General features: G+C 35.1%; 1 protein-coding gene across 1 annotated transcript in view; it reads right to left on the bottom strand.

The window, feature by feature from the left end:
• Positions 1–25,830, bottom strand: part of GluRIB (Glutamate receptor IB) — a 195,797-nt gene that overhangs the window by 21,114 nt on the left and 148,853 nt on the right. The window contains 4 exon segments of the mRNA XM_075306386.1: positions 1,859–2,103; positions 17,894–18,318; positions 22,374–22,401; positions 23,811–23,897. Of these exon segments, the coding sequence (XP_075162501.1) occupies positions 1,859–2,103; positions 17,894–18,318; positions 22,374–22,401; positions 23,811–23,897 (785 nt within the window).

Consider the following 25,830-nt stretch of genomic DNA (forward strand, 5'->3'; position numbering starts at 1 on the left):
TATTTCTTTGCGAACTTTGACAGTTTTATGTGCTTGAAAATATCTGCTACCTTTCCCCTTCCTTTTGCCGTATAAAACTCCTGTCCCGGAAGCTGCTTGTAGTCGGCTTTGACGTAGGTTTCGTCGTCCATTACCACGCAGTCAAACTTCGTCAGCATCGTCGTGTACAGCCTCCGGGATCGCGCTTTGGCCGTCGTATTTTGTTTATCATCGCGATTTGGAGTCACTACCTTCTTGTAAGTCGATAGTCCGGCTCGTTTTTTGGCTCGATACACGGTTGTAGACGATACACCCAGCTTATTTGCGGCATCTCGTAGAAATAGGTTAGGGTTTCGCTTGAAACTACTGGCAACTCTCTTTGTCGTCTCAGCGGCTTCCGGTTTTCGATTTCCCCCCGATACAGACTTCCTGGCTGTCGACAGACGTTCCCCAAACACTTTAATTACATTTGTAACGATGGATTTGGCAACTTTTAGCGATTTTGCCAGCTTTGCGTGCGAGTAGCTCGGATTTTCGCGATGCGCGAGCAAAATTTTGATACGCTGCTCTTCTTGCTTGGACGGCATTTTGACAACTGAAGAGTGAATTCCAAAATCAAAATAGGACCAACATTTTACACACACACCTTCAAAATGAGGGGTGTTCAGGGGTGTTTTTAAATGCAAAATTGAAAGAAATACGTCAAGTTTATATTGACTTAATTTTGACCATATCACCCTTTATAAAATGTTGCTTTGGATGGCTATTGTGATAAAAATCCAGGAATACTGCATTGATAATTTTGTCTAGGCAGGATGAGGATCTTGGTCTACATATAAAGATGATCCAGAGATATAATACGAAGATATCCTTTTGCTGTTCTAAGGACATTGATCTGGCAGGTCTGTAGCGCATTGCTTGTCGGAGGTTTCCATACTGGCGCTGCACAGTTTACCACTGTCCGGATAATTGTCCTATATGTAGTCAACAAGGTTTCTTTGTCGGCACCCCAAGTACTGCCGGCAAGGACTTTGAAGACGACATAAAAAGGCTGTCCAAGGTTATCGGGATTTTCGCTGCTGCATGTCTTCCACATAAAACACCTATATGCCAACATCATAAGCATCATATCTTATAGTGGTCCGACGACGACGATGAGGAGTTTCGTCACTGCTTCAATATTCTAATCCCTTGTTGTTGTTATATGTCGTGCGTGAGAAATAAAATCGGTTCGTGAATAAAATTGCTGCAAAATCACGCTCACGAAAATCATGTTCACACGCCCGGCCAGAAATACGTATCGTTTATTGTCCATAAAACTCGAATAATAACCAAAAAAAAAAGCTTGTTCTAAAAGAAAATTCTTTCTGATCCTCGTCACAAGTCATAATTGTTCTATCAATATTTTTTCACAAGTGAAATGACAAATGTCATTTACCATCTCTAGTGTAGGAGACATTCAAACCTAAAGCTCATATTAATCCCTATCCGTTGTTCACTTTTTCTACATGAAAGAAATATTCTGTGAATGCAAAAGTGACAACGTCAGAAAAAAGCAATATTTATCTCTGGCCAGTTTCCTTGGATTACATTGCCAGGGCTTAAGATGAACTGAAGAGTTGAATTGGATTGGATGGTTATGCTGTCTCACTCTCTCTCTCTCTCGCCAATGCCCCACTCCTATTTAATTCCTTAAATATTTATTGCCAAGTAATCCTATTACACATTTTTTCATGTTCATTCTTTTCATTCGTTTGTTGTTTGGAGGTTTAATATGAATCCCCTTTTGTACAAAGAGGATTCGTGATGATTTCTGGATTTTGTTGTTGCTGTTATGTTCTTGTTGTTGGTGCTATATGGAGATTTTCGTTATACTCACTTGAGCGGTGATCCTATCGGCGTTGCTATGCCAAATCCTTTCGTATCCAGATTACGTCCCACTTTCATTGTATCGCAGGGTTCTCGAGCATTTACATATTCGTTCTTGGGTGATTCGACCAGTAATGCATATTTGCCTTTAGATGTTCGGACACGTCGTATGCCCTCATCATAGGTGCTGACAAAGACATGTTTGCGTGAGTTCATGTACTCCCACATTTTATTATGTAAACCAATTTGCGATCTCTGAAAAAAAAAAAAACAAACAACAGCAAAAGGAAAATAAATACGAGTAAGTGCATTTCAAATGATGTAATCATAAACAAAATTTTGTGAGAAAACTAATAATCTTGAATATATAATCCCTAAAGGGTATCGCTACCTTAACCATTTCAATGCAAAATGTATGAATCATTTTCATTTATATACATTAGGCTTTTTAACTGAAAAATTGGGGAAATATTTGGTAACTATCCGCTTTAAGGCAAGCGAAAGCATGTCCTGGGCTTTTTCTAGTATAACTTTTATGTGTGATTTAGTTTTTAGCTAATTTTTTTAGTATGTGTTGCATCCGTTCTTGCGAAATAATGAGGTCACGAGCAAATTTTCCACCACTGCAGCGTGGATTTCGGATAAATTCTGGTGTTGTTACCGTTTGTCGTCCACTTTTTGGACTCGATGGAAGGTGTACACTACCTGTATCACGGTAACGATTAATGGTACAAGAAACAAAAGATGGAAGGCTCTAACGATATCTACTTGTGATTTTCCAGCACAATATATAGAAATCACAGTATCACGCTTGAATTCCGTAACGAATAACTATATTTCGGAATGCAATAGATCAAAATGCTTTTATAAGCCTGTAAACAATAGAATTAACTATCAGTGGAATAAATATGATATTCAACCTCCAGAATGATTGCCACGTATCGTAAACATCTCACACACACTCATATTTGTTGAACTACCCTAAAAAAATCCATACTTAAACTAAAGCTAAATTTAACTTATTTTCATTGCAAACAAAATATTTGTTTGTAGTAAATTTTATTATTTATTTCTTCATTTTTCGCAGCCCAATGAAATTTTCCTTTTCATAAGTACTATGTATCAAATATTTTATCAACTAAACGTCAGTATAAAGTGCAATGACCGCACACAAAATTTCAATATAAACTAACGGAAAAGAACATTTTCCTACGTTTTCCAAAAATAGCAAGAATGAACTACAGCATGGTTAAAATGGTCATGATTTGGCGCCAAGGATTTTGTTCTTTACTTTCGTTCATTTTTATACCCTCCACCATAGGGGTATATTAACTTTGTCATTCCGTTTGTAACACATCGAAATATTGCTCTAAGACCCCATAAAGTATATATTCTGGGTCATGGTGAAATTCTGAGTCGATCTGAGCATGTCCGTACGTCCGTCCGTCTGTTGAAATCACGCTAACTTCCGAACGAAACAAGCTATCGACTTGAAACTAGGCACAAGTAGTTGGTATTGATGTAGGTCGGATGGTATTGCAAATGGGCCATATCGGCCCACTTTTACGTATAGCCCCCATATAAAGGGACCCTCAGATTTGGCTTGCGGAGCCTCTAACAGAAGCATATTTCATCCGATCCGGCTTAAATTTGGTACATGGTGTTGGTACATAGTCTCTAACAACCATGGAAAAACTGGTCCACATCGGTACATAATTATATATAGCCCCCATACAAACCGATCCCCAGATTTGGCTTGCGGAGCCTCAAAGAGAAGCAAATTTCATCCGATGCGGCTGATATTTGGTACATGGTGTTGGTATATGGTATCTAACAACCATGCAAAAATTGGTCCACATCAGTCCATAATTATATATAGCCCCCATATAAACCGATCCCCAGATTTGGCTTACGGAGTCTCTAAGAGAAGCAAATTTCATCCGATCCGCCTGAAATTTGGTACATGGTGTTGGCATAGGATATCTAATGACCATGCAAAATTTGGTCCACATCGGTCCATAGTTATATATAGCCCCCATATAAACCGATCCCCAGATATGGCTTGCGGAGCCTCAAAGAGAAGCAAATTTCATCCAATCCGGTTGTAATTTGGAACATGGTGTTAGTATATGATCTTAACAACCGTGCCAAAATTGGTCCATAATTATATATAGCCCCCATATAAACCGTTCTCCAGATTTGACCTCCGGAGCCTCTTGGAGGAACAAAATTCATCCGATCCGGTTCAAATTTGCAACGTGGGGTTAGTATATGGCCGCTAACAACCATACCAAAATTGGTCCATATCGGTCTATAGTTATATATAGCCGATCTCCAATCACACCAAAATTGGTCCATATCGGTTCATAATCATGGTTGCCACTCGAGCCAAAAATAATCTACCAATATTTTATTTCTATAGAAAATTTTGTAAAAATTTTATTTCTATAGAAAATTTTGTGAAAATTTTATTTCTAAAGAAAATTTTGTTAAAATTTTATTTCTATAGAAAATTTTGTCAAAATTTTATTTCTATAGAAAATTTTGTCAAAATTTTATTTCTATAGAAAATTTTGTTAAAATTTTATTTCTATAGAAAATTTTGTGAAAATTTTATTTCTAAAGAAAATTTTGTTAAAATTTTATTTCTATAGAAAATTTTGTTAAAATTTTATTTTTATAGAAAAGTTTGTCAAAATTTTATTTCTATAGAAAATTTTGTCAAAATTTTATGTCTATAGAAAATTTTGCCAAACTGAATTATATACGTATTTGATCGATCTTTTTTGATTTAATATATACCACGTATGGAATTACATACAATTTAGAAGACGGTGTTAGGAGGTTTTAATATACCTTGCCATCGGCAAGCGCTACCGCAACTTAAGTAATTCGATTGTGGATGGCAGTGTTTAGAAGAAGTTTCTACGCAATCTATGTGGGATGGTACATAAGCTTCGCCCTGATTAATATGTAAAGAAAGTTGTCCCTCCAAACATTCTGAGAGTCTTAGGACGATTGATCATTGGAATGACTATTTTATGGCTCCGACTGATGTTCAATTATGGATTAATTATAATCATGAGTAATTTTTTACTCTTTAGATATTCATATTTATGATTGATTTTATTTCCGAGTTAGTTTGCAAAAAGCGATCGTCAAACTAGCACACATAGAAGTCATTAATGACTAACTTATGCGACGACAGTAGAAAAAAGCTAACGCCCATCAAACAAGCATGCATGTAATTGATAAATCATCGTTTGGTGTTTATTTGGTTTGACAATTTGTATGTCTGAGAAATAGAATACATATTTTTTCAACAATAGGACCATATAATTTATAAAGCATTTTTACCATATTTTTCTTTAAGTTTTTTCTTAATTCATATGTAATAATACAAAATATTAGATAATATAAAAAAATAAAAAAGAAAACATTACATGTGAAGACTTATAAACGAATATTTCTGCGAAATGCAAAATCAATCACAAAAATGATTATTTAAGGGGTCATAGATACAAACCATTTTGAGGGCACACTTTCTTTATACAGAATACTCATATTTGACTCTAAATGTATATATGGAAGGAGTGCTAAATCAATCACAAAAATGATTATTTAAAGAATCACTGAGGAAAATTCTTTCTTTATACAGAATACTCATATTTGACTCAAAAATGATATCTTATATGATTGATTTAATCAGTTATAAGAATCTTTTGTGAGTCAAATGTGAGTGCAAATGTTTGAAGGGGTTCATCATATAGCAAACATACACTAACACTATAATAACTTTGTCATTTCGAGTGTAGCGCAACCGTATGTTTAACCGTATGTATATTAATCAGTAGATGTAGATGACAGTTTTTAGCATAACTTTAAGGTTCGGCTTGCCCGAAGTTTCGGCCGCATATACGTACTAAATTTCCCAATTTTCGAAATTATCATTATATATACACATGAATAATTCCAATTTAATGTTTTCATTCATTTTAATGAGAATGATTTGATGTGATTTTCTCTGGGTTTATTTCTATTTTTATTTTAACCTCACCCCATGTTTTGTGGTAAAATTAAGAGCAAAAATCAAAAATAAGTTTATTTTTATCTTTGGTTACTTGGAAAAAGAACCCAATCAATGAAAATGTTGAAAAATGAATGTAACACACTCCATCGTATATACATACTCACATACGTATGTCATGCATGCTTCCATAAGCTTGATGAAAACATTTGTAGATAACCAATCGACGCACCCACACATGCCGAAGAATGTGTATGTGAGTGTGTGCAATATTCCGATGAACTTATTAAAAGCACAAATTCACAAAGGGAAAGTATATGTTCATAAGCATGTATGTTGGTGTTTCATTCGAAGTCAAAAGAGATGTACTTGAAAATTCCAAAGAAGTTTAATACAAGCCTAACCAGTCTCTGCACTGATGGTTGGATTTCCGATTACCATATTTCGAACCCTAATACGATGGACATGAAAGGGACAATGCAGTTGCATTTATGATGCATATCAATATTTGTGGGCTATAAATAGTTTTGACCAGAGTTACATTAAAAATTGATCTATCAATGTATATTAGGGTGTTTATACTTCTTTTCTGAAATTGATTTTGGCCAATTTTCAAACGGATCAAATTTCTTCTCTGGATCTGGAAGTCGAATTGTGTGGAATCGGTTTATGCACCCATAAAAACCCGCCTTCGAAGCTAAAGGAAAAAATGTTCATCCATTTAGTACTGCCATTTCATTTTCATTATGTTATATTTCTGTGTAATTTAGTAAAATTTACTTATTTCAGTAAAAACAATCCTAAATAGAAAGCAGATAGAAATAGTTCATTAACAAGAATAAAGTATAAAGGTATAAGAATTTACAACGGGGTATAAGAATTTATAACTGAACAAAAAATTTTTATTCACTGATAACAACGCATTCATAAAAATGAAGGAAAATCGAACTAAACCCGTGCGGTAACACTTGCCGATGGCAAGGTGTCTTAAAACTTCCTAACACCGTAATATATACCACATAGTCCATACGTGGTATATATTAAACTAAAAAGGCCGATTAAATACGTATATAATTAAGTTTAAAGTTTCTATAGAAATAAAATTTTGACAAAATAAAATTTTGACAACATTTTCTATAGAAGTAAAGTATGGAAAATGTTTTCTGTAGAAATAAAATTTGGAAAACATTTTCTATAGAAATAAAATTTTACAATTTTGGGATTATTTGTTTGGCTTGAGGTCATGGACTAATGAAAAATGTTTTTCATTACTTTTTATTGAAATATTGCTATTCTCGGATATTTCGATACACCATCGGTGTTCCTCTTCAGCGAGATATTATATTTTACAAAGTAATACACTTTCTCCTTACAATGCTCATGTCTAATTTTGTCAAAATACAATTTTGACAAAATTTTCTATAGAAATAAAATTTGGAAAAAATTTTCTATAGAAATAAAATTTTGACAAAATTTTCTATAGAAATAAAATTTTGACAAAATTTTCTATAGAAATAAAATTTTGACAACATTTTCTATAGAAATAACATTTTGACAATATTTTCTATAAAAATTAAATTTTTTTGGCTCGAGTGGCAACCATGATTATGAACCGATATGGACCAATTTTTGTGGGATTGGGGATCGGCTATATATAACTATAGACCAATACGGACCAATTTTGGCACGGTTATTAGCGGCCTTATACTAACACCACGTTGCAAATTTCAACCGGATCGGATGAATTTTGCTCCTCCAAGAGGCTCCGGAGATCAAATCTGGGGAACGGTTTATATGGGGGCTATATATAATTATGGACCGATATGGACCAATTCTTGCGTATTTGTTAGAGACCACATTCTAACACCATGTTCCAAATTTCAACCGTATCGGATGAATTTTGCTCCTCCAAGAGGCTCCGGAGGACAAATCTGGGGATCGATTTATATGGGGGCTATATATAATTATGGACCGATATGGACCAATTCTTGCACGGTTTTTAGAGACCATATACTAACACCACGTACCAAATTTCAACCGGATCGGATGAATTTTGCTCCTCTAAGAGTCTCCGGAGTTCTAATCTGGGGATCGGCTCATATAGGGGCTATATATAATTATGGACCGATATGGACCAATTTTTGTTTGTTGGAGACAATATACTAACACCACGTACCAAATGTCAATCGGATCGGATGAATTTTGCTCCTCTAAGAGGCTCCGGAGGTAAAAATCTGGGGATCGGTTTATATGGGGGCTATATATAATTATGGACCGATGTTGACCAAGTTTTACATGATCATTAGAGAACATATACCAACACGATATACCAAATTTCAGCCGGATCGGATGAAATTTGGTTCTCTTAGAGGCTCCGCAAGCCAAATCGGGGGATCGGTTTATATGGGGGCTATATGTAATTATGAACCGATATGGACCAATTTCTGCATGGTTGTTAGAGACCATATACTAACACCATGTACCAAATTTCAGCTTGATCGGATGAAATGTGCTTCTCTTAGAGCAATCGCAAGCCAAATTTGGGGGTCGGTTTATATGGGGGCTATACGTAAAAGTGGACCGATATGACCCATTTGCAATACCATCCGACCTACATCAATAACAACTACTTGTGCCAAGTTTCAAGTCGACAGCTTGTTTTGTTCGGAAGTTAGCGGGATTTCAACAGACGGACATGCTCAGATCGACTCAGAATTTCACCACGACCCAGAATATATATATACTTTATGGGGTCTTAGAGCAATATTTCGATGTGTTACAAACGGAATGACAAAGTTAATATACCCCCATCCTATGGTGGAGGGTATAACATCTGTACCTTTGGCAGCCACTTACACTCATACATTAACACTTCTGCTATGGTCCACACATGAAACGGAAACTGGCATTTGACTTAAACGGATGTTCATCTTACATACTTTTGCTTGGTTTGGTTCAGTTTAGCAAGAAAATTAAATTAAAATGATCTTCAACAGCTTGTCATAAGGTTTTCGGTTGGATAAATGTGGGAAATTCGTATGGTGTGTCATTCTGTGTTTCCCTTTCATGTTTAGTTGTATATGTGTGTATATCTGGTCTTATATATTTCGGAAGGAAAATGAACATAGAATTATTACATTGGTTTTCTGGTTTCTACGAAAATGGGGGGTTCGGTTTTCAAAAAATTCCTTCTGGTTGGATTTTGTTTTAGCTTCTGTTCGCCTAGCAATGGCCATGTGTATAAATGTTTTGTGTGTGTGTGTGTTGTCTTGCTATCCCTGTGTTAGTCTATCTGGGAACATTTAAATGCTCATTTCTTTATGATCTTTGTGCGGAGGGTTATGTGAAATGGTATACAACATTTTGTTCTTCTTTTTTTGCCCTATCCTCCTCTTCTTCTTGTACAAGTTAAGTTTAATTTAATGATGATATGTCTGTAACTTCTGCAAATGAATATGTGTGTAAAGTCCATATATAAGTTCGCTTTCGATATATGTATGTTTATATTTCAGTGTGTATATATGTTATGTATATCTTTGAGCTCTCTGATAAAGTAATTTTTAATGTAGTCTCATTTGGAATTCTCGGGTATAGCCATGGAGAACATCAAAGTATTTCTAATTAAATGTTTTATGTTGAGAAAATTTGCACATTTCTTGTCTTCGGATTCTAACATAACAGACAAACCGAAAAAATTCTATTATTATTTCCTTAGGCGACAATAGACGTGAAGGAATTTTTGTTCTTCGAATTGGGATAAAACGAATGTACATTGTGATTGTACGTAAAGAGGTCCCTTGGGTTATTTTTAAAGAATTTTTTGCAACCGTTGGATGTTCGTAATAATAAAATATTGCTATACCCACACTGTTTATACTCGACTCCACGTTTTTCTTTTGTTAGAAATTTTGAATACCTTCCAAAATGTCAAATTTTATACCAAAAACAGTTTTTTATTACAAAATTGTTATTTTTCCAGTAAAAAAATAATATTTTATCCAAAAGCTCAGTCCATTTCGTTTATATCAATTTAATATAGTATAAATATAAATGTTTAAATTAAAAAAAAAAATAAAACAAATATATACGGCTGTAAGTTCGGCCAGGCCGAAGCTTATGTACCCTCCACCATGGATTGCGTAGAAACTTCTACTGAAGCCGATGGCAAGGTATCTTAAAACTTCCTAACACCGTAATATATATCACATAGTCCATACATGGTATATATTAAACTAAAAAAGGCCGATTAAATACGTATATAATTAAGTTTAAAATTTCTATAGAAATAAAATTTTGACAAAATAAAATTTTGACAACATATTCTATACATGTAAAATTTTGACAAAATTTTCTACAGAAATAAAATTTGGAAAAACAATTTCTATAGAAATAAAATTTTGACAAAATTTTCTAAAGAAATAAAATTTTGACAAAATTTTCTATAGAAATAACATTTTGACAATGTTTTCTATAAAAATAAAATTTTGGTAGATTATTTTTGGCTCGAGTGGCAACAAAGATTATCAACCGATATGGACCCATTTTTGTGTGATTGGGGATTGGCTATATATAACTATAGACCGATATGGACCAATTTTGGCATGGTTATTAGCGGCCTTATACTAACACCGCGTTGCAAATTTCAACCGGATCGGATGAATTGTGCTCCTCCAAGAGGCTCCGGAGATAAAATCTGGGGAACGGTTTATATGGGGGCTATATATAATTATGGACCAATATGGAGCAATTCTTGCGTGTTTGTTAGAGACCACATTCTAACACCATGTTCCAAATTTCAACCGGATCGGATGAATTTTCTCCTCCAAGTGGCTCCGGAGGACAAATCTGGGGATCGATTTATATGGGGGCTATATATAAATATGGACCGATATGGACCAATTCTTGCATGGTTGTTAGAGACACATATACTAACACCACGTACCAAATTTCAACCGGATCGGATGAATTTTGCTCCTCTAAGAGGCTCCGGAGGTCAAATCTGGGGATCGGCTTATTTGGGGGCTATATATAATTATAGGTCGATGTGGAACAATTTTTGCATGGTCATTAGAGAACATATACCAACACCATGTACCAAATTTCAGCCGGATCGGATGAAATTTGCTTCTCTTAGAGGCTCCGCAAGCCAAATCGGGGGATCGGTTTATATTGGGGCTATATATAATTATGGACCGATGTGGACCAATTTTTGCATGGTTGTTAGAGACCATATACTAACACCATGTACCAAATTTCAGCTGGATCGGATGAAATGTGCTTCTCTTAGAGCAATCGCAAGCCAAATTTGGGGGTCCGTTTATATGGGGGCTATACGTAAAAGTGGACCGATATGGCCCATTTGCAATACCATCCGACCTACATCAATAACAACTACTTGTGCCAAGTTTCAAGTCGACAGCTTGTTTTGTTCGGAAGTTAATGTGATTTCAACAGACGGACGGACGGACGGCTCCGCAAGCCAAATCGGGAGATCGGTTTATATTGGGGCTATATATAATTATGGACCGATGTGGACCAATTTCTGCATGGTTGTTAGGGACCATATACTAACACCATGTAACAAATTACAGCCGGATCGGATGAAATTTGCTTCTCTTAGAGCAATCGCAAGCCAAATTTGGGGGTCCGTTTATATGGGGGCTATACGTTTAAGTGGACCGATATGGCCCATTTGCAATACCATCCGACTTACATCAATAACAACTACTTGTGCCAAGTTTCAAGTCGATAGCTTGTTTCATTCGGAAGTTAGCGTGATTTCAACAGACGGACGGACAAGCTCAAATCGACTCAGAATTTCACCACGACCCAGAATATATATACTTTATGGGGTCTTAGAGCAATATTTCGATGTGTTACAAACGGAATGACAAAGTTAATATACCCCCATCCTATGGTGGAGGGTATACAAATGGTGTTCGGTCGGAGCAGGGATCCCTTTGCATGCAAGGCAGACATGCTTATCACTGCTCCACGTGACCAACAAATGTATGTTTCTGTTAAATAATGTTATGTTTGCATGGAGAAGTGGGCTCTGCAGACTGTGCTACATAAATATAACTTATAACGATAATTGTCTATTGATGACCATAACAGCTACGTAGCCCAGTGGATAGTGCGATGGATTACAAACTGTATGGTCCTCGGTTCGATTCTCCATCTAGGCGAAAGGTAAAATTTAAAAAATGTATAAAATTGAATAATTTCTTCAATATTTTTTGTATTACAGAAAAAGGTGCCAAGAATTAAAAAATTTTGTGGCAGTTAAAATTATGTGAGGGAATGAGCACAATCTTCTTTGAGGAAAATTCTTCCAAGCATATAATATTTTTGGGCTCAAAATGCTTCCAAACATATAATATGTTCACATAAAACAAACGTATTAATGTTTCGACAGTATCCTATAATATATGTGCTTCCTGCAAAATATGTTTGGAACATATGTTAGCGAAGCGAATTTTTTTTGAGGGTGAAGCGATAAAATAGCTAATGATAATCATAGTATAGAGGGTGATAAACATAGTTAAAAAGAAAAAAATTAAGTACCGTTAATTTCGTCCACAAGAGAAATGAAACAATTTTTACACATATATTTATTTTACAGAGGTATGTAGGTTAGGCTATATTACTTACAGTGGCAGATCGGTATCTAAGGCTCATTGAGAGTATTCAGTTTGGTGTTCGGTCGAGAGTGGTATTGAATCTACGTTAATTTGTATGTTAATCATTGTACCACGATGATTAGTTATATTATTGTGTTTCGTAATTAAATTATGTAAGTTATTGGAACCATTTGCTTTTGCCCGTTTTTTCGTCTGTCTGTATATTACAAGATATCTTAGAGCAAAACCATTCACATCCACAGTGAAGGGTATATTACCCTCGGTCTTGCCAATATCAATGTAATTTGATTTGCGTTTCTTAATATGCGTAAGTTTTGATCTAAAACGAATTTGAAGAATTCCACACTATGAAAATTTCAAAGCGCCTTCGCAGCCTTGCTGTTATCAACACAAGTATCCTGCTTGTGTCGTCCATAGAAATGTGTCAATTTCAAGCGATGCCTCAAATGCTATATCGTTTAAAAATTCATCAGAGCTAGCAGTGTGTTGGTGATGATGGAATGCATACCAGCATATCATGAAGATGACAATATAAAATATTCCAAAAGAGTCAAACAAGCCAGTCGAGAGTTGGAAAAATCACTAAACGAGTCCCATTTTGCTGACGCCAAAGTCAGAGAAGAACGCACATACTTTGGAGGAATGTTAAAAAGATAGACAACCCGAGACAGGCTGGTGACAGCGTCAACGGTATTTTTGCAATGATATATGCCACCATGGCACTTTGCATCTGTAGCACAAAATCACACTCCAATACACATTCAAATGACATGGAAAAAAGAAAGAAGATGACATTCTAGCAGAGGTGACGACAAGTATTCAGTACGGGTGGCTTATCTGTGAACAAGGGTGATAGCGAGCCTGTGCCTGGCATCTAATTCCAAAGGTTGGGAAGCAGTTTTAGCACCGCATCCAGTTATTTTTTTTTTTCTGTGCTGATGGGTAAATAGGCTTTAGAAATGCTTGTCACAGCATATATTAGAATGAGAGCGCGGAGATTGTCGTTTGCATTTCCTTGTCAAAACTAATTGCACCGCACTTCAGTTAAATGTCACAAGAAAATATTTCCCATTTTTTTTTTCTTCTCTTTGATTTGGAAATTTGTTGTTCTCCTTCGGTATACGGTAAAATCTACTCTTTTTTGTGGTGTTTTCCCTCACATACTATGCAACCCTCCCTCAAAAAGCCTCATTGAATTTTTCTCTCACCAAAGGAGGAAAGTTGTTTTGCCTTAGTACACAAGAAAAAAATCCGTAGTTAAACTAACTTTAAATTTAACTTATTTTTATTGGAAAAAATTGATTTGCTAGTAGTTAAATTTTATTATTTTTATTTATTTATAGTTGATACTAAATTTATAGTAAATATAATATTAGTATAAAGATATAAAAAGCATTGACAACTGAGGCCATCAGCTAAAAATTTTATTATTTTTATCAAAATTTTCCAAAGCTTAATGAAATCTTACTTTTTTTTTAAGTATGTCTCAAAAATTTTATGAACTAAACGTGAGTATAAAGTTCAATGAACGTACACATAAGTTCAATATGAACTAAAGCAAAAGAAGATTTTCGTACGATTCACAAAAATAGTAAAAATGAACTACTGTACAGTTAAAATGGTCATGATTTGGCGCCAATGATTTTCGTCTTCAGTTACTTTTAGTTAATTTTTTCTTCTATGAGTGGATGTAATTTCGTGAACTGCAGTTAAGAAGTACAACAGGGCATTAAAATTTTAACAACGCTTTGTGGAAATCTCAAAAAGTGTAGCAAAATTTATGTCAATTTTCGTGCGAGGTAGTTCATTCTTCCTATTAAACAGTTCACCATTTTTTCGGTGTATGAGGATCTGGAAATTTATACGGATGCACACAAACTGATTGCCATCAAGAAGCGTAAAAGTAGAGAAATTATTCTGATTGCAAGTACCAATGGAAGTGACATCTGACATGCACACGACTGAAATTATGGTAGTAAACAAAAAATAAGAATAGGGGCAATAGTTCAACAAAATTATGGATTTCTGGGGAAATTTAATTCCATATGTTGCAGACGATTTTCCAGAGTATACATTTTGCTGCAATTTGATTTGCTTTCAAGTGATTTGTGAAAATTTTTGGGAATTTTGTATTTATACCTTCTTTAAATAATAAAATATAATAAACTATGCAAAGATATTCTTTAGTTTTAGTGAATTATTTTGAAAAACAAAGTATTTCTTAATTTTCAAGAAGATCGTCAAAATTATTACAATGAACCTTTTCGAAATATCTGGATGGATTTTTTGGAAAACACTCCAAAGCTGTTTTTGTTTTGTTTGTCAAATATTTGCGCAATATGGTTGTACCGTAAGTGAGTTTAAATCTAAATCTAAATTTTATGTGAGCTGCCCTATTCGACATATCACATTGTCGTTGGGTCCCTTGTAGTAAAGGGTGATACGGTCAAAATTTGGTCAATATAAACTTGACGTATTTCTTTCAATTTTGCATTTAAAAAACCTGAAAACCCCTCATTTTGAAGGTGTGTGTGTAGAATGTTGCTCCTATTTTGATTTTGGAATTCACTCTTCAGTTGTTAAAATGCCGTCAAAGCAAGAAGAGCAGCGTATTAAAATTTTGCTCGCGCATCGCGAAAATCCGAGCTACTCGCACGCAAAGCTGGCAAAATCGCTAAAAGTTGCCAAATCAACCGTTACAAATGTAATTAAAGTGTTTGGGGAACGTTTGTCGACAGCTAGGAAGTCTGGATCGGGGGGAAATCGAAAACCGGAAGCCGCTTAGACGAAGAGAGTTGCCGGTAGTTTCAAGCGAAACCATAACCTCTCTCTCCGAGATGCCGCAAATAAGCTGGGTGTATCGTCTACAACCGTGCATCGAGCCAAGAAACGAGCCGGACTATCGACTAACAAGAATGTAGTGACTCCAAATCGCGATGATAAACAAAATACGACGGCCAAAGCGCGATCCCGGAGGCTGTACACGACGATGCGGACGAAGTTTGACTGCGTGGTAATGGACGACGAAACCTACGTCAAAGCCGACTAGAAGCAGCTTCCGGGACAGGAGTTTTATACGGCAAAAGGAAGGGGAAAGGTAGCAGATATTTTCAAGCACATAAAACTGTCAAAGTTCGCAAAGAAATATCTGGTTTGGCAAGCCATCTGTACCTGTGGCTTGAAAAGCAGCATTTTCATAACTTCCGGGACTGAACACTCTTTCACTTACGTGAAAGAGCGCAAAAATCTGGCTTTTGAGGTCATATAAGTTCAAATCGTTCGATAGATATATATGGCAGCTATATCTAAATCTGAACCGATTTCAATCAACCATTGGTAGAATGTCACCTTTAAACTCTGTGCATAATTTCACGAAAATCGGTAGTAAACTTTGGCCTCTGTGGTCATATGAGTCTAAATCGGACGAAAATATATATGGGAGCTATAACTAAATCTGAAACGATTTAGCTGATATTTTGTAAGTTTTTCGAGACTCCTAAAATATTGGGATGTACGGAATTTGAAGAACATCGGTTGATAAACACGCCAATTACGATTAGATCGGGGATAAATATATATGGCAGCTATATCTAAATCTGAACCGATGTTTTCCAAAATCAATAGCGTTTGTATTTGTCCCAAAAAACGACCCTATTCCAAATTTGAGGACGATCGGACTTAAACTGCGACCTGTAATTTGCACACAAAAAAAACATGAACAGACGGACGGACAGACAGACGGACTTAGCTAAATCGACTCAGAATTTAATTCTAAGACGATCGTTATACTAAACGATGGGTCTCAGACTTTTCCTTCTAGGCGTTACATACAAATGCACAAACTTATTATACCCTGTACCACACTATGGGTGAAGGGTATAAATATTGGAAATATTTAAATTGCATAAAATTTCGCAAATCTGCATTTATGACTTATAGGTCGATATATACTAATTAGAGTATAGGTAAATTTGAATCATTTTTGTAAGTTTTCGACTTAGCAGTGACGATTTTACAAGGAACATGTGGGTATTTTGGCCATATGTGCTAAAATCGGAAGAACATATATGGGGGCTTTGTCTAATTCCGAGCCGATTTTGATAAAATTTGGCTAAAATTTTAATTGAACTCTCAGTGCAACACATGTAAATTTTCGAAATGAAACATTGGCCTCCGTTGTCATATGAATCTAAATCGGGCGAAAGATATATATGGGAGTTATACCTAAGTCTGAACCGATTTTAACCAAATTTGGCATGGGTTGCAAGAATGTTAGTCCTATTCTCTGTGCAATACTTTAAGTAAATCGGAGTGAAATTTTGACCTTTGGGGCCATATAAGTGCTTATCGGACGAAAGATATGTATGACAGCTATATTTTAATGTGAACCAATTTCAACTAAAATTTGCATGCATAGTCAAAATCTTATTTCTATTCCCTGTGCACAATTTTAAGTAAATCGGAGGAAATTTTTGATCTACGGTGGTCATATTTGTGAATCGGGTGAAAGCTATAATGGGAGCTATATCTAAATCTGAACCGATTTTTTCCAAAATAAACAGGGATCGTATTTGAGCCTAAAAAGAACCCTATGTCAAATTTGAGGACGATCGGATTTAAACTGCATGCTGGACTTTGCACAGAAAAATACATCAACAGACAGACAGACGGATATAGCTAAATCGACTCAGAATATAATTCTAAGCCGATCGGTATGCTATGACTACTCTTTCTCGACGTTACCACAGTAGTGGTGAAGGGTATAAAAATATTTAACTTAAATATTAATTTGAATTTATAACACATCTTTTAAGTTAATTTTTACAATCAAATCTTCTGAATACCTCACTATTTTCTTATTTTCTAAGTGTATATGTGACTTATGTTAATAATTGCAGGAAACTCCAGATAAGCAAATAGTTGTTCCTATGTCTTATACTCGTACGACAGCTTTATTTGTATTTCAAACGAAAGGAAATTGTTTTTCGTTTTTCTCTTTCGAAAGACAATTCACTTACTAATTTGCTGTCGAGAAGTTGTTCATCGTTTCGGCATGTATATAAAAATACAAGTAAAAATATAAATGCTATTTTTAAATACAAACTTTTGGTGATCAATCGTACAAACCAAATAATCTTTCAAAAATTGAAAAAACCAAAACGGATTCCAAATCAAGTTACTTCTTGTCTATCGAATGGCTTTTCAAAATTTTTGTTTTCCCTTTAAATATTAGCGTATTTAAGAGTATAGCTTCATATACGATGTGCTTGAGTTTGAAAAAGATTGCAAATATTCGCCATTATGATTTGCTTAAAATACGAGTTGTAGACTAAAATACGTACTAATTACATTTCAAATCAAATACAAAACTCACCCGAAAGAAATCCCACGTTGAACCATGTAAGAGTGTACCATATTGCACTTCTGTTTGCATGGCTAAATCTTCAGGTGAATTTATCGGTGTAACCATTCTCTCGACTGTCAAAAAGGCAGCCAAATTTGCAGTGTATGACGAAATTAGAATTAGGGTAAAAAACCACCAGACAGCACCAACGATACGACCTGAAATCGATCTGGGTGAGATATCACATCCTTGTTGCATGAATGCGGCCAATGAAAACCAAAATGAATTCAAGATACTGAAATCATTAACAGCTGCCGATGCAGCAACACCACCAGGACCTCCAACCACACCACCAGCAACTGGTGTTACAGCAGGCATAGGACCTGGAACGGGTACACCACCAATTATGCCAGGAGGCTGTTGATTTGAAAGTTGTTCATGATGGGCTGCATGATTTTCTGAAACAAAATAATCAGAAAAGTAGAAAAAAAATTAAACAAAATATTTCTTCAAGTAGAAAGTAGAGCAAATGCTGGGATGGGTTAAATGGGAAATTTAATTTTCATTTGTTTAAGTTTCAATGGAAAAACAACATGCCAATAGGCATACAAGTAAAATCATGGAGCCCAGTATGATGCCAAGAAAAATTCCATACAAGAAAAATACTGGTGCAGAATTCATGTTGTAAGGTTCCCTGCGTATTTTTTGTTTGTTTTTGAATGAGTTCTCCCGTCCTTGTTGGTTTTGCCCTTTTGTTTACATATATTTCAAGTTGAAAGTTCACAATGAAAAGAATCGACATCTGTCGGAAGATAGACATTCGTTGCAGAAGTTTGTATGAGTTACTATTCATCGCATTCATATGGCTTTCTCCACATGTGTTTGAAAAAAAACAACGTGAGGGTCTGCAAGGAATTATTTCACTTGATGTCAATATGTTCTTCATCATAATGTACCTTAGTAGGGGGTTACTTTCTGAAAAGAATTGTGAAGTTCCATCGAACGAACGAGAAATTAAACTTTATTACATTTTAAATTTTTATTTATTCAAAGAAGCCATTTTTTGATGATTATTACACATTTTTATGAAATTTTGTTGCTACATTTACACTAGGGTTGAAATCTCAATTTATCGTGGATTTAAGTGATCTTTATTTCATACAAAAGCCCCAGAAGCCTCCCATAGAGCATAATGTTTCATCTCGTTAGATTGTGTACATGGTGGCGTATGAAATATGAATTATTCCTTATACGCCACGATGTGCCAACCTACTCGTAGATTATATTTTTAGATTGATTTTACGACAAAATCGCCAAGAAAGACTCTAGAAAATCGAAGCTATCTCCGAAAACGACTTTTCCTCTGTCTCCCATAAAACATAGTGAAAATGTTATGTCTCTAGCTATCAGCAAGTATTTTTATGTTGTTGTCATTTGATGAGTGTACGTTTGACTTTTTATTCCTCACGACTTCGCATATATCTCTCGCTCTTTGCTTGTATTTGGCAAGGAATTTAAGCAACAAAAACATATTCCTCGATCTCCCCAGTATGTCTATTTTTGACTCTTTGAGTATGTCTATCATGCTACCTTCCAACGATTGCTTTTATAGGATTTTTGGTTTTTCTTGTGTGTGCGTTTGCGTATGCGTGTCCCTAGGCTTGTGAATAACTTCAGGGGGGCTTATATGTGTAGGCTTATTGCTTTTTTGTAGTTTTTTCTCTCATGATTTTTCCTTTGCTATCGTGCTTGGCATACAAAACAAAATATGTCTCCCATCCTTTTGATATCATACACTCTACGTATTGATGTTTATGTATGTATACGTGTGTGTATGTGTGTTTGTATGGAGGTTTATTGGTCGTTGGTAGCTTTACACAAAAATTAAATTAGGACATACATTCAAGTCATCAACCATCGTTATATACGTCCATATATGTTTGTTTTTCGTAGAAAAATTCAGTCAAATTCATATACCCTGTATAGGTAAAGTCATGCATTTGTATCTATTTTGCTAACTAACGGCAATACAAATATACAGCACGATGATAAGCATTTTATAAGGTATGGGTTTTTCTACACTTGATTGAACAAATAAAATAAAAACGAAATATTCAGGAAAAAATATAATTATAATTTTTGGACCATTTGCATTGTTTTAGAAGTTGTACCTTGGAATGAAGACGAAAAAAGTTTTTATGCACCCCAAAATTTAAATTTTCGTAATTATAAAAAACCTTCTCAAAAGAACTTTCTTGGATGTGGAAAAGTCAACAGACACAAATCCCCGCGGGGGTGAATTTTTTTCAATGTTTGTTTTTTTTTTTTACTTTTTTATTGATTTTCTATTTTTTGTTTGCGACATTTAATTGTTTGAAATATTTCTTGACTTTATTAGTCTTATTTTTTTGACTGCTCCAAAATAACTTCATTGGTAGTGGAAAAAATTAATGGAGGATACCGGAATGCTTTTAAAATGAAATGTTTGCCGAATAACTTCCAATTTTTCCGCTGAATAGTATTTTTTATCATTACGAGATTAAAGATGAACTAACACGAAATATGTACATACGACCGGAAGCTCGACCTGGCCGACTTTTACGTATCCTTCACCACAGAAATTTCTACTAAATGACTGTTTCTACAATCAAATTACTTAGAATTTCTTAACATATTATTTTAAATTGTAAGTTAGTCCATGTAGGGAGCCACCGTGGTGCAATGGTTAGCATGCCCGCCTTGCATACACAAGGTCGTGGGTTCGATTCATGCTTCGACCGAACACCAAAAAGTTTTTTCAGCGGTGGATTATCCCACCTCAGTAATGCTGGTGACATTTCTGAGGGTTTCAAAGCTTCTCTAAGTGGTTTCACTGCAGTGTGGAACGCCGTTCAGACTCGGCTATAAAAAGGAGGTCCCTTGTCATTGAGCTTAACATGGAATCGGGCAGCACTCAGTGATAAGAAAGAAGTTCACCAATATGGTATCACAATTTGCTGAATAGTCTAAGTGGGCCTGATACATCGAGCTGCCACCTAACCTAACATAGTCCATGTAGACTCTACAGTGTGAGTGATGCAACAAAATAAATCACAAATTGACAAATTGTGTGGGATCCAACGCGATCAATTTTTTTTACAGTTTAGATTTGTTCGAATTGGCTACTTTTGGCATGAATTATGGCCTTCAAAATGGACAAAAAAACTTTCACACGCTGCACAAAATCGTATTATGGCCCATTCCTAGCCAAGCGCCGTCTAGGTATTTTTTAGTGTCAACCTTACTCTCCGAAAAGCCCAGGAGCAAATGTCCAGCGGATTGAGATCTGGAGATTTTGATAGCCATTGTGTGGTAGTAATGAAGCGAGGAAACTCCTTTTAAGTCATTCTTGGTTGACGCGTGCTGAGTGTCATGGTTTTAAGTCCTGTCGCACACAGAGAAGGAATATGATAACCTCAAACATGTTTCAAGAGCAAAATGTTATTTTTGGATGGTGACCATGTAACATGCTTATCGCAAAAATATTGTTTTCTCACCAAACATAACATGTTTTCCGAAAACAGATACATACTTTCCGAGAAAATAACATGGTTGCGATAAAAATGTTACACGGTAACCATCCAAAAATAACATATTGCTCTTGAAACATGTTTGAGGTGATCATATTCCTTATCTGGGTGCGGAATGTCCATGGTCTGCGGCTGAAATGGTTGGGCTTCAATACGGTTTCCCGATAATATTCGTAATTTATTTTAAACCACGGTTGGTGAATACGAGCGGGGAGCGACCATCAACAGTAACCCCACACCATTACCACTGGCGGTGCGAATGGGTTCTGAGTTCTGATGGTCACTCGAAGATTTAAATATTTTTGGCAAGTAAAACCTATTATTTCGTTTGTTCATAAAATGCTCAATTTGGAATGGCTTCTCATCGAGGAAAACCGAATTTGATAACTGGCCAATTTCGACTGATTTGTGAAGGTTAGGTTAGGTAAGGTGGTAGCCTGATGTATCAGGCTTATTTAGACTTTTCAGTCTCTTGTGATACCACAGTGGTGAACTTCTCTCCTATCACTGAGTGCTGCCCGATACCATGTTAAGCAATGACAAGGGACCTCCTTTTTATAGCCGAGTCCGAAAGTCGTTCCAAATTGCAGTGAAACCACTTAGAGAAGCCTTGAAACAATCAGAAATGTCACCAGCATTACTGATGTGGGATAATACACCGCTGAAAAACTGTTTGGTGTTCGGTCGTAGAAGGAATCGAACCCACGACCTTGTGTATGCAGGCCGGGTATGCTAACTATTGCACCACTGTGGCTCCCTGATTTGTGGAAGATCAGTTATTAATTTTCTTTAGCCTGAATTGACGTTCTTGTATTCGATAAGGCCCCACAAATGTAGTGGCCTATATAATGGATTTTCTAACGAATGCGTGTAAGTCATATAGTCAACCATAAAATCATAAGTTATTGTGAACATGACTAATTTGAATTTCGTTTGTTTTTCCGTATTTTGAGTTTGTTGTTATTGCTGCTTTATTTGTAGCTGTTGCTTCTTTTAGCTAAATGCCTACATTTTGCATAGCCTCAGCCCATTGCTATTTGCGTGGTTACAGAATGTTCTTAACAAATGTCATTGCATGTCATGCAATTTTGAATACACGCAAACGTGTGTATAAGGATATGTTGATTCTAGAATATAAATTTGTGTAATTGGAACTGCTTTTTCTTACACGCAAAGAAAAAAACGTTTGGAAAACGTGTACCGAAAACGTTTTTCTTTTGTTAGAGTTTTTTGAATTGCTTCGAACATTTTAAACTTTTATCACCAAAAAAATTCGTTTGTTACAAAATTTTTATTTTTCCAATAAAAAAGGTATTTTTGAAACAACACCACAGCTCCACGGTGCCAAACTAAATGTTTGTTTCTATTAAATAAACTTTGTTTATTCGGTTCGTGGGCGCCGCAAGCTATGCTATATAAATATAACTTATATGGATAATTATCTATTGATGACCATAACAGGTACATAGCTCAGTGGTTAGTGTGTTGGCTTACAAAGTGCATGGTCCGCGGTTCGATTCTCCGTCCAGGCGAAAGGTAAAAAACAAATTTTAAAAATTTATAAAATCGTATAATTTCTTCTACATTGTTGGTATTACAGAAAAAGGTGTTAAGAACTAAAAATCCTCGTGGATGTGAGAAAGATGTGAGGGACAATGCAAGAAAACAATGTTTTTTTTTTTGAGTTCCCGTGTAAAAATTGAGGGATCTAATCAGATATGATTAGATCTCAAAATTGGCCCCTTTAGATATAAGTAGATATACCAACATATGATGAGATATAATTAGATATAGATGTATATCATTCATTGAGATATAATTAGATATAAATGTGTATCATATGGCCAGATCTAACATCAGATCCAATAATATATAGGGACAGATATAATTACATCTAAGACATTAGATCTAGGCCAATTTTGAGATTTGATCAGATCTAATTCCATAGTAACTAGATATGATTAGATCTTACCATTTTTCGGATCTACACATATCTAATTGTATCAAATTAGATCTTTCAATTTTTTCTCGGGTTAGTCTTTATGAAATTCTTTTTACATACTGGAAAAGAATAAACGTTTATCACAAAAAGTATATACTTTTCTTCCAATTACACTTCCTTACAGCGAAAAGCAAATGAGAAACGAACTTTGTTTGTCTAAAATTTCGTTTGGGAGGAAAGAATTATTTTTTTGCGTGTACATTTTTTCGACAAGCGATAAATATTTGCTAATAAATGTAACCTAAATAGGAGTTATGTACGGAGTAAAGTTTTCTGGGATAGTCATCAGAAGAACAATGACTAAACATTGTCATCTAAATGATTGTTAAATAATTTATGCGTATAAGTCATGCATTTGTAGCTTACCTGCTTGAACTTGGACAATGCGCCATTCATAGGGGGAAAATCTCGATACAAAGAATAAGACAATACTGACTCCAATATAGCTGAATATTACACTGACCTAAAAGTAAAGAAAAAAAGAAACAAACGATTAAAATAAAATTGGGATTATCTTATTATAAAGGGTGATTTGTTAAGAGCTTGATAACTTTTTTAAAAAAAAAACGCATAAAATTTGCAATATCTCATCGGTTCTTTATTTGAAACGTTAGATTGGTCCATGACATTTACTTTTTGAAGATAATTTCATTTAAATGTTGACCGCGGCTGCGTCTTAGGTGGTCCATTCGGAAAGTCCAATTTTGGGCAACTTTTTCGAGCATTTCGGCCGGAATAGCCCGAATTTCTTCGGAAATGTTGTCTTCCAAAGCTGGAATAGTTGCTGGCTTATTTCTGTAGACTTTAGACTTGACGTAGCCCCACAAAAAATAGTCTAAAGGCGTCAAATCGCATGATCTTGGTGGCCAACTTACCGGTCCATTTCTTGAGATGAATTGTTCTCCGAAGTTTTCCCTCAAAATGGCCATAGAATCGCGAGCTGTGTGGCATGTAGCGCCATCTTGTTGAAACCACATGTCAACCAAGTTCAGTTCTTCCATTTTTGGCAACAAAAAGTTTGTTAGCATCGAACGATAGCGATCGCCATTCACCGTAACGTTGCGTCCAACAGCATCTTTGAAAAAATACGGTCCAATGATTCCACCAGCGTACAAACCACACCAAACAGTGCATTTTTCGGGATGCATGGGCAGTTCTTGAACGGCTTCTGGTTGCTCTTCACTCCAAATGCGGCAATTTTGCTTATTTACGTAGCCATTCAACCAGAAATGAGCCTCATCGCTGAACAAAATTTGTCGATAAAAAAGCGGATTTTCTGCCAACTTTTCTAGGGCCCATTCACTGAAAATTCGACGTTGTGGCAGATCGTAAGTCTATTCATGATGAAATGTCAAAGCATACTGAGCATCTTTCTCTTTGACACCATGTCTGAAATCCCACGTGATCTGTCAAATACTAATGCATAAAAATCCTAACCTCAAAAGAATCACCCTTTATATATATATATATATATATATATATATATATATATATATATATATATATATATATATATATATATATATATATATATATATATATATATATATATATATATATATATATATATATATATATATATATATATATATATATATATATATATATATATATATATATATATATATATATATATATATATATATATATATATATATATATATATATATATATATATATATATATATATATATATATATATATATATATATATATATATATATATATATATATATATATATATCATTTAATGGTTACGTAAATTGCAATTCCATCAATGGTCATTGTTCAAAATGAAGAACGCATGCAGTGGGTATTTAAACCAAGAGTCCTCAACATCATCAAATCCTCAAAGCCAAAACCTTACATTTGGTACACTGAGTACAATTGATAGTACCCTAAAGTGTGCTAAGTGTGGTTGAAATCAGTTCAGATTTATAAATAGGTCCCATATATCATTCGCCCAATTTACACTCATATGACCACAGGGCCAAATGCTAATTCTTCTTGCACAGAAAGAAGATTTAGCAATGAGATTAGTCAATGAGATTTGATCCATAAATATATAATGCCCCATATAAACCGATCCCCAGATTTGACCCGCGGTGCCTTTCGGAGAAGCAAAATTCATCCCATCTGGTTGAAATTTGGTATGTGATGGTAGTATATGACATTTAACAACCATGCCAAAAGTGGTTCATATCAGTCCATAATCATATATAGCCCCCATATAAACCGATCCCGAGATTTGGTTTTGGAGACACTTGGAGGAGCAAATTTCATCCGAGTCAGTTGAAATTTAGTACATTTTACTAACATCCCAGCAAAAAAAAGCGTCGCCACAAAAGTAATGAAAATGTCCTTTTTGTATCCGGAAGTGGTGCAAAACTGACGCA

Source organism: Haematobia irritans, chromosome 4 (genome assembly GCF_050003625.1).
Source record: "Haematobia irritans isolate KBUSLIRL chromosome 4, ASM5000362v1, whole genome shotgun sequence".
Lineage (NCBI taxonomy): Eukaryota > Metazoa > Arthropoda > Insecta > Diptera > Muscidae > Haematobia > Haematobia irritans.